This window comes from Mixophyes fleayi, chromosome 4 (genome assembly GCF_038048845.1).
Source record: "Mixophyes fleayi isolate aMixFle1 chromosome 4, aMixFle1.hap1, whole genome shotgun sequence".
Classification (NCBI taxonomy): domain Eukaryota; kingdom Metazoa; phylum Chordata; class Amphibia; order Anura; family Limnodynastidae; genus Mixophyes; species Mixophyes fleayi.
In genome coordinates this window covers 341,316,893-341,330,417 of record NC_134405.1, presented here as the reverse complement: position 1 = coordinate 341,330,417, position 13,525 = coordinate 341,316,893, and the positions used below count along the sequence as shown (strand labels likewise).

At 41.5% G+C, this 13,525-nt stretch overlaps 1 protein-coding gene across 9 annotated transcripts in view; it reads right to left on the bottom strand.

Moving 5' to 3' along the window:
• Nucleotides 1-13,525, bottom strand: part of CACNA2D4 (calcium voltage-gated channel auxiliary subunit alpha2delta 4) — a 141,895-nt gene that overhangs the window by 84,303 nt on the left and 44,067 nt on the right. For all 9 annotated transcript variants that reach the window (XM_075210739.1, XM_075210732.1, XM_075210736.1 and 6 more), the window contains 9 exons: nucleotides 10,179-10,259; nucleotides 9,580-9,654; nucleotides 8,703-8,789; nucleotides 7,144-7,215; nucleotides 5,072-5,133; nucleotides 4,668-4,735; nucleotides 3,987-4,032; nucleotides 3,805-3,902; nucleotides 1,210-1,303 (listed from right to left, as the gene is read on the bottom strand). In XM_075210739.1, coding sequence (XP_075066840.1) covers nucleotides 1,210-1,303; nucleotides 3,805-3,902; nucleotides 3,987-4,032; nucleotides 4,668-4,735; nucleotides 5,072-5,133; nucleotides 7,144-7,215; nucleotides 8,703-8,789; nucleotides 9,580-9,654; nucleotides 10,179-10,259 — 683 coding nt within the window. The remainder of the gene's footprint in view (nucleotides 1-1,209; nucleotides 1,304-3,804; nucleotides 3,903-3,986; nucleotides 4,033-4,667; nucleotides 4,736-5,071; nucleotides 5,134-7,143; nucleotides 7,216-8,702; nucleotides 8,790-9,579; nucleotides 9,655-10,178; nucleotides 10,260-13,525) is intronic.

Here is a 13,525-nt window from a genome sequence, read left to right as displayed (position 1 = left end):
TGTATGAGGTCATAAATCCACACCAAATACACAGACAGAGGTCACAATATTGAGGTAGCCCCAAGTGTCCATCCAAGATGACCCAACATGATATATGACAGAGTGGCCGACAGCCAACTAACATGGGTTACTTCTAGAGATGATCAGATGGCACTCGTGAAAAACCACTTGTATATACCATGGAGAGATCGGGGATGGGGTAAATGTATCAAGCTGAGAGTTTCCCAGCGGGTTTGAAAAGCCAATCAGATTCTAGCTATCATTTATTTGGTGCATTCTACAAAATGATAGCTAGAATCTGATTGGTTGCTATAGATGCATTTACCCCTTGGAGTCTCAACAAACCAGGGCAATGTTTACATATCAAACAGAGACAAAGTTACGCTGACATGTGTAGACTTGAATGACAATTACCCAACGTTACATTATACTGTGTAGGGCCAAACAAGTGGTCAAAATCCGAACCAAATGGGTTTGATTTGATCCCACAGAACAGAAACCCGTCGGCGGACATTGTAGTGTCTGTGAAGTCATCAGCTGTCCACAAACGGCCCTTTATGTGCGCAACGGATCTGTTAGTTCGACTTTGCAAGTTTATCGATCATCCCAATTGTATTAGTTACTAAGGAAATCTATTCAAATAATTATTCTTCTGAGGAACTCAAAATTAACTGAAAATCATTTCAGTATAAAAAATTGCACAATTCAGGGATAGAACACAACGACACCTACAGCTTATAAAACTTATGTCTACGCTCTGAAAATGGAGAAACGCTGCAAAAGCCTAAATGTAACGGAAATGATGCAGGAAACCAAAGTATCGTCCATTGTAGAAAATTGTATCCAATGCTCCAAAATTATGTGTGGGTGATCGTTAACATTTAAAAGCTATTTTTCAGAATCTGATTGCTGGTTAAGGTCCAAACTTGGAGACCTCTTCCACAAACAGATGTTGTTGCAGATTCTTATCTGTTTTTCATAGGAGGGGGAGATGTTGTGGTTTATCGTATAATGTTTACAAAGGATCATGAACGTCTGTGATCCGTTTGGCTTTCAGTAACGTGAGCAGTAGGTTGCTATGATTTATCAGCTGTCATTATGTCTTCGTGTCCCCAACCACCATTGGCCGTTATGTGATTTACACTTCCTGTAACTGAATGATACGATGGCGATGATGATGATGGTGAATCTTTATTCTTATGGACTTACTTGGACATATTGAGGGCCAGCTGGGTCCAGTAAGCTTCCAGCGGAGCGGTGACCACAGCATCAAACAGAACCTCCTTCACCAGCTCCTCGTCACCTAAAATTATACAATCGTGTGTGAGACCCATCAGGGATGAGAGGAACCGATGAAATGAAAGAGTTAAAAGCACAGTCTAATAAGAACCATATTATGACTGGTGCACAAGGATTTGCTGTTCAGTTCAACCCTGCACGTTGGATGTTATTATTATTTTTTTAAGATTTGAAAATACTTTATTTTAATAGATTTTAACACTTTTGTTTTTAGTTCAGGCCGCACAGAGGGAGCAGAGCATTCTGCCCATCGTCTACACGGCATCAGCTTACAGTGGCACTGTCACCAAATAATTGTGTGACATTAATAAGGATTTGTGTAGGAAACTCGCAAATCATTTTTCATCCCTCTATATAGAGTTACAGAAGCCGCTGACATCATTCTTTTTACACCACAGTCATGCTGCTCCTCATTTGCATAAAAACAGGACAGTAGATGTGGTCTACTTAGATTTTGCAAAGACCTTTGATACAGTGCCACACAAGAGGTTGGTTTACAAAATAAGGGAACTGGGTCTAGAAATCAAAATTTGTACTTGGATCGAAAACTGGTTAGAGAATAGGGAACAGAGAGTTGTGATAAATGGAACATTTTCTAATTGGTCAAAGGTCTTAAGTGGAGTTCCTCAAGGTTCCGTGCTGGGACCACTCCTTGTTAATATATTTATTAATGACCTTGGTGATGGTTTAGAGAGTAAAGTTTCTATTTTTGCAGATGACACTAAACTCTGTAAGGTAATAAAATCAGAGCAAGATGTAGCTTCTCTACAGAGGGAATTAAATAAACTGGAGGATAGGGCGGCTAAATGGAATATGAGGTTTAACACAGATAAATGTAAGGTTATGCATTCAGGGATCAAAAACAAGAACGCAATCTATAAATTAAATGGAATTAATTTGGGAGAATCTATAATGGAAAAGGATTTGGGAATGCTCGTAGACAGTAGACTTAGCAATAGTGCTCAATGTCAAGCAGCAGCTGCAAGGGCAAACAAAGTATTGGCATGTATAAAAAGGGGCATAGATGCAAGGGGAAACAGTGTAATTTTGCCACTGTATAAATCGTTGGTAAGACCTCATCTTGAATATGCAGTACAGTTCTGGGCACCACTCTATAAAAAAGATAATTTGGAACTAGAAAGGGTTCAGAGAAGGGCGACAAAATTGTTAAAGGGTATGGAGTCATTAAGTTATGAGGAAAGGTTAGCCAGTTTAGGCATGTTTACTTTAGAAAAGAGGCGTCTAAGGGGAGATATGATTACTATGTACAAATACATTAGGGGTCAATACAGAGAGCTTTCATGGGAACTTTTTACCCCAAGGACCATACACAGGACACGTGGTCATCCCCTAAGGTTAGAGGAGAGGAAATTTCACAACCAGCAAAGGAAGGGGTTCTTTACAGTAAGGGCAGTCAAGATATGGAATTCATTGCCAGGGAAGGTTGTGATGGCAGATTCAATAGATATGTTTAAGAAAGGGTTAGACAAATTTTTAGCGGAAAGGTGTATCCAGGGATACGACCGTTAATTTAAAATAAAGGATAGTAGTGGATATAGGGTAAAAATTGGATTGCAATATTGAGTCTGGGGGGATTTTCAAAATTGAAACAGATTGGCGGTTGCCTACTCTGGATTAATTTCAAATATAAGTGCAGGATCGCAGGAGATCCAAAATAGGTTGAACTTGATGGACTGGTGTCTTTTTTCAACCTCATCAACTATGTTACTATGTTACATATTTAAAGATTGCACAGACAAAGATGGCAGAGAAAACGATGATATAGATAAAGATTGAAGAGCTAATGATGGCATAGATAAAGACTGCACAGATAAGGATTGCACAGATGACAATTGCACAGATAAGGGGGGCACAGAGAAGGATGGCATACATAAAGATGACATGATAAAGATTGCACAAATAAAGATTGCATAGTTAAGGGTGGCATAGATATAAATTAAATAGATAAAGATGGAATAGATGAAGATTGCAGAGCTAAAGATTGAATAGAAAACAATGGCATAGATAAAGATTGTACAGATAAGGATTGCACAGATAAGGATTGCACAGATAAGGATTGCACAGATAAGGGTGGCATAGATAAAAATTAAATAGATAAAGATTGCATAGATAAAGTTGGAATAGATAAAGAGTGAATAGATGAATATTGCATAGATAAAAATGGAATAGCTGAAGATTGATAGATGAAGATGGAATAGATAATGATTGCACAGATAAATAACTAATAAAAGAAACATTTCTGGGATGAACACCCAGAGCTGTAAATAGTATATTTAAAGTAAAAACAAGGGCAGTCTGCAGAAGATGATAAATTCAGATTTTAAGAAAGGTCATTTCTGGTGTAATTAAAACTAAAATTTAGTCAAAAGAAGTAAAAGGTCCCAGAGACAGGAAAAAATACTGCAATGAGTTCTCACTAGTTCCCCCATATAAAACTCTCAGTGATACTGTGATAGTGACACTCGGACCGCAGGTGACACTCACACTCCAGGTCCGGGTCTTCCCCCGTCAGGAACCGTGTAACCGCCTGGAGCTGGTTCAGTTTGCGATGGTCGGGATCTATGTCAGTGATACAATATATCCTGGAGGAGACGACACGTTAAACAGTCTGCGATAGTCACAGATACCTTATGTCAGTGTGCTCAGCACTGCGCAGCCGCACTCACCATTCATTGGCCAAGGTTAGGTCAGGGTGCAGAAGGTCATGGAGACCTGGAAGAGAGGAACAGAATCAGGACAGAGAAACCTCTAATTATATTATCCCTAATGATCAGTCGGCTCCGTCTACAGCCCGGACCGTCTGCGGCAGACATCTCTTAGTGAATAGAGTGAGATATATCACCAGGAGAGACCTGACCGCTATGTAGAGACACAGTGCACATGGACGGACTCCAAATCAATGTATCACACTTCACATCTTACTTTTGTAACATTATATATCAGCGCAGGGGCAAACGCAGGATTTGTAGAGGAAGGTTTCCACACCACGGCGCCAGTGGGCGTGACCAGCATGCATGGGGGCGTGGCTATAATATTAGACAGTGCTTGGCTGCTCCCCAACTCTTCCTATCCCCATAATATACATGGGCAATGCTGCGTGCACTACTGTTAGGTGCAGCTCTCCCTTTTCAAGCAAAGACGTGTGAAGTGGGGGCAGGGTCCAGCCACCTCAATTATACAGTGCCCCAGGCTTGGAGGGGGTTTCCAGGCACTAGGAAACCCCTCATACAATCATAACACACCAGACTTCCAGCAACGTAAGCCAGGAGATTTGAGAGAGGAAATATTGATCATTAATCTATAAAACATCTCCGCTCCTTGGCTGAGCTGTATTGTGATTGTCTCACCTTCCTCCATAGAGGTGTTGCCGATAAGAATATATTCTCCATGTCCTCGTGTCAGCACCACCCCAAGGCTGGAAGGGAAGAAAGTTATTAGACATAGTCTTCATTTCTGTCCTATTTTCACTAACACATTCTACAATAGATCTCTTCCTACAAGTTAAATGATGCCTTAATTAATGGACTAATGCTGATTGGCAGATAAGGAGACTCCGGGCTACGCTGAAAAGTAAAACTGCAGCTTAATGTTTGGAGAGAGCCGGGTAACTCCCACAAAGGTCAAGTTTAATCATTCAAGGAGACCGGATCATTTCCCTATTCACCTAAATGGATTTAACCTGACAAAAATGACGTCCCGGCTCCTCACCGGCATAAGACCACCCTGGAAACCGCGGCTGCCCCCTCCTCACCTGAATGGGGTGTCACTGATGTCCGTGTAGAAATAGTCACAGGTCAGAAAGAGAACGCGCTTCTGTAAAGGAACAAGAAATGATGTCATGTACCAATGCATGGCCAATGTTAGGAGTTCTCGTTTTCTGATTGGCTCTTTCCTCTGGGCCAATTGGAAACTCACTCCGGGTCACATGGGGACTGGGTGCCATCCAAACCAGCAGCAGGCAAATCTCTGTTGTCTCAAACGGGTCAAGACAGATTTAATAGGTGCTTATTCCCTTGTATCTCTATATACACCAGTGCTGTCCACCAATATAAGTACTTTTACTGTGATTATATTATAATATTAAAAACATTGGATATGCTGTGCTGGTTTTCATGCTGTGAGTTATTACATTTACTGGGCACGACGAGGGGATATATGAAAAACTAAATGCATCGTGTGTGTGAAATTTGACGGTTAGAAAGGATCTTTAAAGAGAGCACATGGCACTTTAAATAGGTGGCTAACATACAAACGCAGTGCGTTATGTAAGTGTACAAAACAATTAGGCACCCAATATAAAAATGCAGGGACTCTGCTGAAAAATTGTCCCACCATCTGCACTATATTAACGCCCAAAGTTGCCCAGTTCCAGCTACCCTGAGCCAGGACCGTTGGTCATTCCTGGGAGTTATGACGTTAAAGGACAACGCAGGGTAATGAGTATAGCGCAGGACGCGGGCGACGTGTGAGCGCAGACTCCGCACTTGTATACGGGTGACGCATCTTCTCTTCCCAGTAAAGGAAAAACTGATTATTGTACCGTTACATAGAGCAGATTCTCTTTATAGGGTCTGATAAGCAGAAATACACAAGGATCCCCCAATACTCACATTGCCTGGACCACACATATAATTATACAGATATGGAGCTAAGATCTCCAATGTTATTACTGCTGCAGGCAGATTTAAATGAGGTGTTTTTGCTGGGTGATAGCGGACTGTGGGGCATCATCACGTATGTGTCGTGTAGATAATTGACCTTCCTCTTATTTGCACCATTTACTAGTTATACATTGATTGTGCAACTTGCCCTTATTCTTTTTCTAGAATTCTCCAAATGTAAAACCCTATCCAGAGGTGAAGGAACCTGGGGGGAAGAGGGGGCAGTTCCCCCCCCCCCCCCTCCTGTGATTTCTGCTGGGTGGGCAAACACTGTGTTTTGCCCCACCCCCCCCCCCCCCCCCATGAACTTTTGCACAAAGCCTCCATGCTACTTTATGAAGACACGGAATCTTGTGAAACTTTTTTAAATGATAGATTGTCTTAGTATAACCACCAAATGTTCTGTAATATAGATTGTCTTAGAATAGATTTAATACAGATTAATTTGTTTATTTAAAAAAAAACTCTAAGTGTTCCATTCATAAACATTTATTATATATCATGCATTAATGATGAACAACTATTTACTTTACTTTTACCCTGAATTTCGTGCGGTGCGTCCAGTAACAAACGTGAGATCTAACAATCTGAATTTATAGCACATAACATAACCAGTGAGGAGGTGACTATATATTTAAAATACTCCCAATCAAATGAGGCTGTCAATGAAATCTGAATAAAAACTAAGTTACTGACTATGAAAAATGTACATTTTTAAGATGAACAATTGAATTTATCTCTTGTTCTAACAGCGATTGTACTAATTGGAAGTTAATATTAATAATATATTTATATAATAATAATGTATAAATATATTTTTACAGCAAAATAAACAATGAAACTGGGGTACAACCCCTGAAACACGGACAAAAATTAACATAAGATTGGGAGCCTTTGTCTCACAGTTAGAATTGTCTTAAAATGAAATACCAAACACAAAAAAAAGAGTCTTGAAGCCCTGTAGTGGTCCTTGGTCTCTTGTCGTTCCTACGCCTCTGTCTAATATCTGTTTGCTAGGAGCCCCATAGGAGCGTGTATCTAACAGGGTCTTTCCCACTGATATATCTGACCCCCACAGACAGTAACATCCTGGAGTGGTCCTTTGTCTATCAGTGGGTCCTACGAGGGATAATATTACTGTGAAGCGTTCAGCACCACTTACCCCTCTATCAACGGTGACTTTCACCTCCATAGAGAGGGTGCCTGTCTCTCCGTTGATCATCGCAGTCCGGAGCTGTGAGCGAGGAACATACAGGTGAGACCCCGGAAACACCACACGTCATACACACCGGACCTTCCCCAATAGCGCAATTAAAAGATTTATTAGTAGCTGATGTCCTCCCCCTGGGGGGTAAACTTGCCTGAACCCCCCCTTGCCACTCATTAGCATTTTAATGGGAGCCCTCCAATAATGACAAACGAGCAAACACTTTCTGTAAAATAATTAACATTTGGACATCAAGTGACATTACGGTCATAAATGCCGCCCGCCCCACACTGGTCAAATATATAGTGGGGGCAGCCATTTTACTGACTGAACCAATGATCTAAAAAATCTTATCCAGTCATTAGGAACTGAGACTGCAGCCAATCCAATCACTAGGAACCAGTGACATCACTGAGAGTGCAGCCTATCCAGTCACTAGGAACCAGTGACATCACTGAGAGTGCAGCCTATCCAATCACTAGGAACCAGTGACATCACTGAGAGTGCAGCCTATCCAGTCACTAGGAGCCAGTGACATCACTGAGAATGCCGCCTATCCAGTCACTAGGAACCAGTGACATCACTGAGAGTGCAGCCTATCCAGTCACTAGGAACCAGTGACATCACTGAGACTGCAGCCTATCCAGTCACTAGGAACCAGTGACATCACTGAGAGTGCAGCCTATCCAGTCACTAGGAACCGGTGACATCACTGAGAGTGCAGCCTATCCAGTCACTAGGAACCAGTGACATCACTGAGACTGCAGCCTATCCAGTCACTAGGAACCAGTGACATCACTGAGAGTGCAGCCTATCCAGTTACTAGGAACCAGTGACATCACTGAGAGCGCAGCCTATCCAGTCACTAGGAGCCAGTGACATCACTGAGAGCGCAGCCTATCCACTCACTAGGAACCAGTGACATCACAAAGAGTGCAGCCTATCCACTCACTAGGAACCAGTGACATCACTGAGAGCACAGCCTATCCAGTCACTAGGAACCAGTGACATCACTGAGAGTGCAGCCTATCCAGTCACTAGGAACCAGTGACATCACTGAGAGTGCAGCCTATCCATTCACTAGGAACCAGTGACATCACTGAGAGTGCAGCCTATCCAGTCACTAGGAACCAGTGACATCACTGAGAGTGCAGCCTATTCAGTCACTAGGAACCAGTGACATCACTGAGAGTGCAGCCTATTCAGTCACTAGGAACCAGTGACATCACGGAGAGTGCAGCCTATCCATTCACTAGGAACCAGTGACATCACTGAGAGTGCAGCCTATCCAGTCACTAGGAACCAGTGACATCCCTGAGAGTGCAGCCTATCCAGTCACTCTCCCAGTAATAGAAATTCCCACAGTTTTAGCTTCCATCATTCTCATTAGCTCTGTGTACACACAGGTCTGTAAACCAGCTACATCTATGTAACATACAATGACATATGTTGTGTGTTATATGTTTCGGGTACTGAGCCCTGGAAAAGTCAGATCTGTGGATTCCATCACTCACAATCTCATCCCGATCCTCCCACTCCACCTCGGAGAGATCCACACTGTTGTAGTTCGGCTTCGGCCTCAGTTTCTTCCCTTCCTTGTACTGGAAGATAACAAATAGGTTTGGGGTTACATGTGCGAGAGAGACCAGGCCGAGGAGAGAGACAGACTGCACTGATCAAAGAGACAGACTGCACCAATCAGACAGACTGCACCCATCAAATTGACAGACTGCACCAATCAGACATTTAGAGATCTATAGTCTATAGATACAGATAGACTGGTGGGTAGAAATGCAGAAAGGGAGAGATAGTAAAATAAAGAGAGGGAGAGAGAGAGGAAGTGAGAAAAAGAGAGGGAAATGGAGGGAGAGAGAGTAATGGATATGGAAAGAGAGAGCGAGTAAGAGAGAGAGGCTAAGGTGAGATGTATAGATCATATTCATTTAAACAGTCACTTTTCATAGAATTGGCAGGAAGCTGTTTAATGTTTGGTAATAAACAACCAATTAAAATCAAATACGATCATTATTGTCATTTTAAACATTTGTCATTCGTTTTCTCATGTGAAATGATCAGATTGATAAATGTAATTTACAATTGAGAGATGATCAATACTAATGACTATGACTTGAATCTTCATGCAGAATATATCTTATCCGCCTTACAGCCAATCAACTGGCTGTAGATATTGTCATCATGTGAGACCCCAACAACCAGATCTTCCACATAAATCAGATCTTCACCTGCACAACGAGCTGCGATTACTCTCGTTAGTATTTTGTTCTATTTATGTTTGTGCCCAGTTTACTCTGATGACACAAAATATGTGACACACACACACATGTAATAAAATAATATCCCAGAGAGGTAATAAACGTGGAAGTCACCCACCAATGGGCGTAAGTCGGGGTGTGAGAGGATGTAGCCGTTGTTGGTGTTTAGGAAGGCGTAACCGTGCACTCCGAGCTGAAGAAACAAGAGATATCACCTATAGAATAACATTTACATTTTATAATAAAGTACATACATCTGCTATTCATCTCCTATGATGGGTATTTCATGTAAATGTTCCTCTTTTAAATATATAGACAGAACCAGCAAAATAATAAAGAATTAAATAAATTTAAACTGTCACTCAGTGACCTTTTTAATTTCACTGTTTGTATTTTCACCTCACAAAACACTTCAAAACATTGTAATATTTCACCGTTTCACTTATTCATAGAATTTTAATGTGTTATTAATAAAAGTTTATGTTTTAACTTGGGGAGATTAATTAAGTTCAACAAATTTTCCAGCTATTAGTGCAGACAAAATCTGTTTACTTCTTTTTCAATAGTTTGATACTGTCCATTATATTAGCAGAGTTTTTATTAAAGGTTAAAGTTGCACTTTAAGTAAGAAATTCAAAGTTACTCCACTGGGTGGCGCTGTGGACCTATCGTAGGTCACTAATGGTTTATCAGTTATATTACATATACAATCCTCACCTTGTACCTAGGAGCTAGCTTCAAGAGCTCTCGCAGCGGAACATCAGATCCCACAACACCTAAAAGGATCCCTTCTGATCTCTGGAGTGATGAGGAAGAGAATCATTTATATTAAACAATTAATATGTCACAGGTTCACGAATATTGCAGTTATCAGTCACTTAGCAAACACTGTACACGTCTTACAGTAAAAAGCCCTTTAATCCCACAAAATACAGCTTCTAGCTGAAGCCTACGGTCTATCTATAAGAACCAGCATGTTGCAGCCTCTGGTATATATCTACAGAGCCTCTCCCAATGCCTGGCTAAATATTGTTAATCGGGATTATTTTATTAAGGTGGAGTGAGCTGACAGTGGGCTACAATATGACCAAATTTTTATGTTAAATAAAATTAGCAACTTATGTTAGAAAAATGACTTAACTGTTAAAAACATAAAAAATATATATTTTTAAAAGTCAGATTTGGAAAGTCAGCTTTCGTCTGTGTCTTTAGTAAACAAATAATTTATAGGACAAAAATAAGCATATTAAAAAAAAGAACAGAATAAAGAAACGGGAGCTAAGCATTGAGCATATTGAAATGTTCAGTACACATCTAGGGCTGTTTGTAAAGCTTTGTAGCAAGGAGGCCTCAGGCTGTGTAGGAACTGAACAGCTTAAAGCTTAGGTTCCTCATAAAGAAGAGCAGAGTCCAGTTACTGTACATAGTCCTTCACCTGCCAATCAGAGAGAGCCAGTATAGAGTACAGATAATCAGACGCTGTATCAAGTCTCTAGGACCCTGATTATCTCAGGTTTTGAATGACAGCTTGATCTTGAAGTAGATTTTGCCATTTTAAAGGCAGCAGGTTAAGGGAACAGAGAACAACTCTTTCTGGGAGACGCAGGTAGAGTGTACTGCAGTAGTCCTGCGGGGGGGATGACTGTGTGATGGTCGTTTGGAGAAATCAAGCGCTTGATCCTGGCTACGTTCCTCGGGTGAAAGAATGAAGATTTGCTCAGTGCTGACACCTGATAGATTTGTCAAATTACAATCAAGGACAACACCAAGATTCCGTCTATGATCAGAGTTGGTAACTCCGAACCCACACGTTTGGTTGGTCAAACTAGCTGTGGAGTTCTCTAGACGCTGTTCTCTAAACTAGACGGTGAGTTCTCATCATAAGAACTTCTGTTTTATCAGTATTCTCTCCCTGCTCCACATCTGCTGCACCACTTTACAAATCCCTGCACTGGCTCTGTGTCCTTCAGAATCAAAATAAAATTAACACTAACCTGCAAAGTCCTCAACAACACCACCCCTGCATACATCTCAAACCTCATATCCAAATACTCTCCCTCCCTCTTAGATCTACCTCTGACCTGCGCCTTGTCTTGTCTCTGGTAACCACCTCTCACTCCCGTCTACAAGACTTCTCCCGTGCTGCTCCCCACTTATGGAATTCCCTACGGCGCCCAATCAGACTTTCCCACAGTCCTCAAATCTTTCTACACTCTTCTGAAAACCAATCTCTTTTTTAGAGGTGACCTTATCCCCATAACACTATTCACACTAATGCACCCTCACAACTATCCCAATCTCCATTCTGAGCCACACTCGCTCCTCTTGTTTCAGCTGTGCCCTCTTCCACTTAGAATGTAAGTTCTGTAATGAGCAGGGTCCTCCATACCCTTTGTTTTCATGTCTGTATTTATTTTATCTACCTTGTATGTCCCTGTTTTATGTATGTCCTGTTTACCCTACTGTACAGCGTTGCGGAGCACTGTGGCGCCTTACAAATCTACAATAATAATAATAATAATAATAATAATAATAATAATAATAATAATAATAATATTCAACCTCAGCTAACGGACATCCTCCAATCCTGGAGCTCATATTTGGTTAGTATTGGGTGTAATGAACAGGGGAAGAGGAGTCTCATCTGGTAGTTAGGGCCAAGGCATCCGATTACTTCACCCCGTGGCAGGTTACATGACAGGAGCAGCGGAGCAGATTACTGTGCTCCTATCTGTGGCCGCCACAAAGACGATGCAGTCCACAGAAATTCCTCAGATGCTCTATTGGGATCGCCTGGTCCATTGCATCAATGCTATAGAGAGGTCAAAGAGCATTAAGATCCAACACTCTGGAAAGCAGAAGATCGTTGAGAACCCGCACCGGGGCCATTTCAATACTATCATCATCATCATCATCACCATTTATTTATATACTGTCGTCTCCTGAACTATAAATGGACTAATTCATAAATCTCGTGGTTTCACAGACAGAACCGGAAGGTTTGATACTGGTCTGTAGTTAGTTACACAGTCTGGGTCTAAAGACGGTTTCTATATAAAAGAGGTCCGACAACTGCTTCCTTTAGGGGTTCAGAAAAGTCTGTTTGCGAAGAGTGTTGGACTATTTTGGAAGATACTGGAACAAATACATCATTACAGTCTGAGCTGAGATCACTAGTAGGGACCCAGCCTCTGTCATTTTGAAAATGTCTTCTAACTCAAGGGGGTCAAAACTAGTCCAAGCGGCCTAAGCTCCACATTCGCAGTCCTGGAACCTTGGCATTCGTACAACGACCTCTGTTGCGTCTCTTCACCGTCCGGAAAAGCGGAGCTGGTCTGTTGTCTGCTGCTATATTCTCACTTAATCGGAATTCTGATTCCTTATGGGTGATTGTGGACGGGAATTCTTCAATATTCTGGATTATTTTTAAGTCGTCTTCTACCGTACAAGTCAGTCTGTAAGTCCCCTTTACTTCAGCTCCCGGATACAGCTGTCTAGCCAAGGTGCTTAGCGGTGCGATAAGTGAATTAGTATGTAGCAGTATCCATCGCAGCCGTCACATCCTTATTATAGCAACAGACAAGAGGATCCTCACAGTCACTGATTACATCAGAGAGAGTCAGAGCTGGAGAGGACGACCCTCATCGGACAGAACTCGGTCCTCTCATTACCGGCGCTTGTTCTCTAGGTGACAAGTGAAATGGTCAGTAAAACTGGTGGATCTCTTACAATGGAGATATGGAAAACAGGCATCAGTAGGGCTCCTGACAGCTGGATTTGGGAGATTTAAGCCATGTCCACTTCTGCCGTATTTCATGGGTTAAAAGTGATCATTAAAAAAATAACTATATATATATATGTTTATATAACAGTATTTTAAAGGAGAGTTTTACTCCATTTTGTGCTCACTCCAGTTCTATAGAACATCTATCCCATCACTTCTCCAGCTGATGTGTTCTGTATCCCCTCAATGGTTCATTAGACAAATGATGCAAAATAACCAACAATACTGCACAGATGCTGCTTCTCTACTCCCTGTTACTCTCCCTGTTACACTCTCTGTT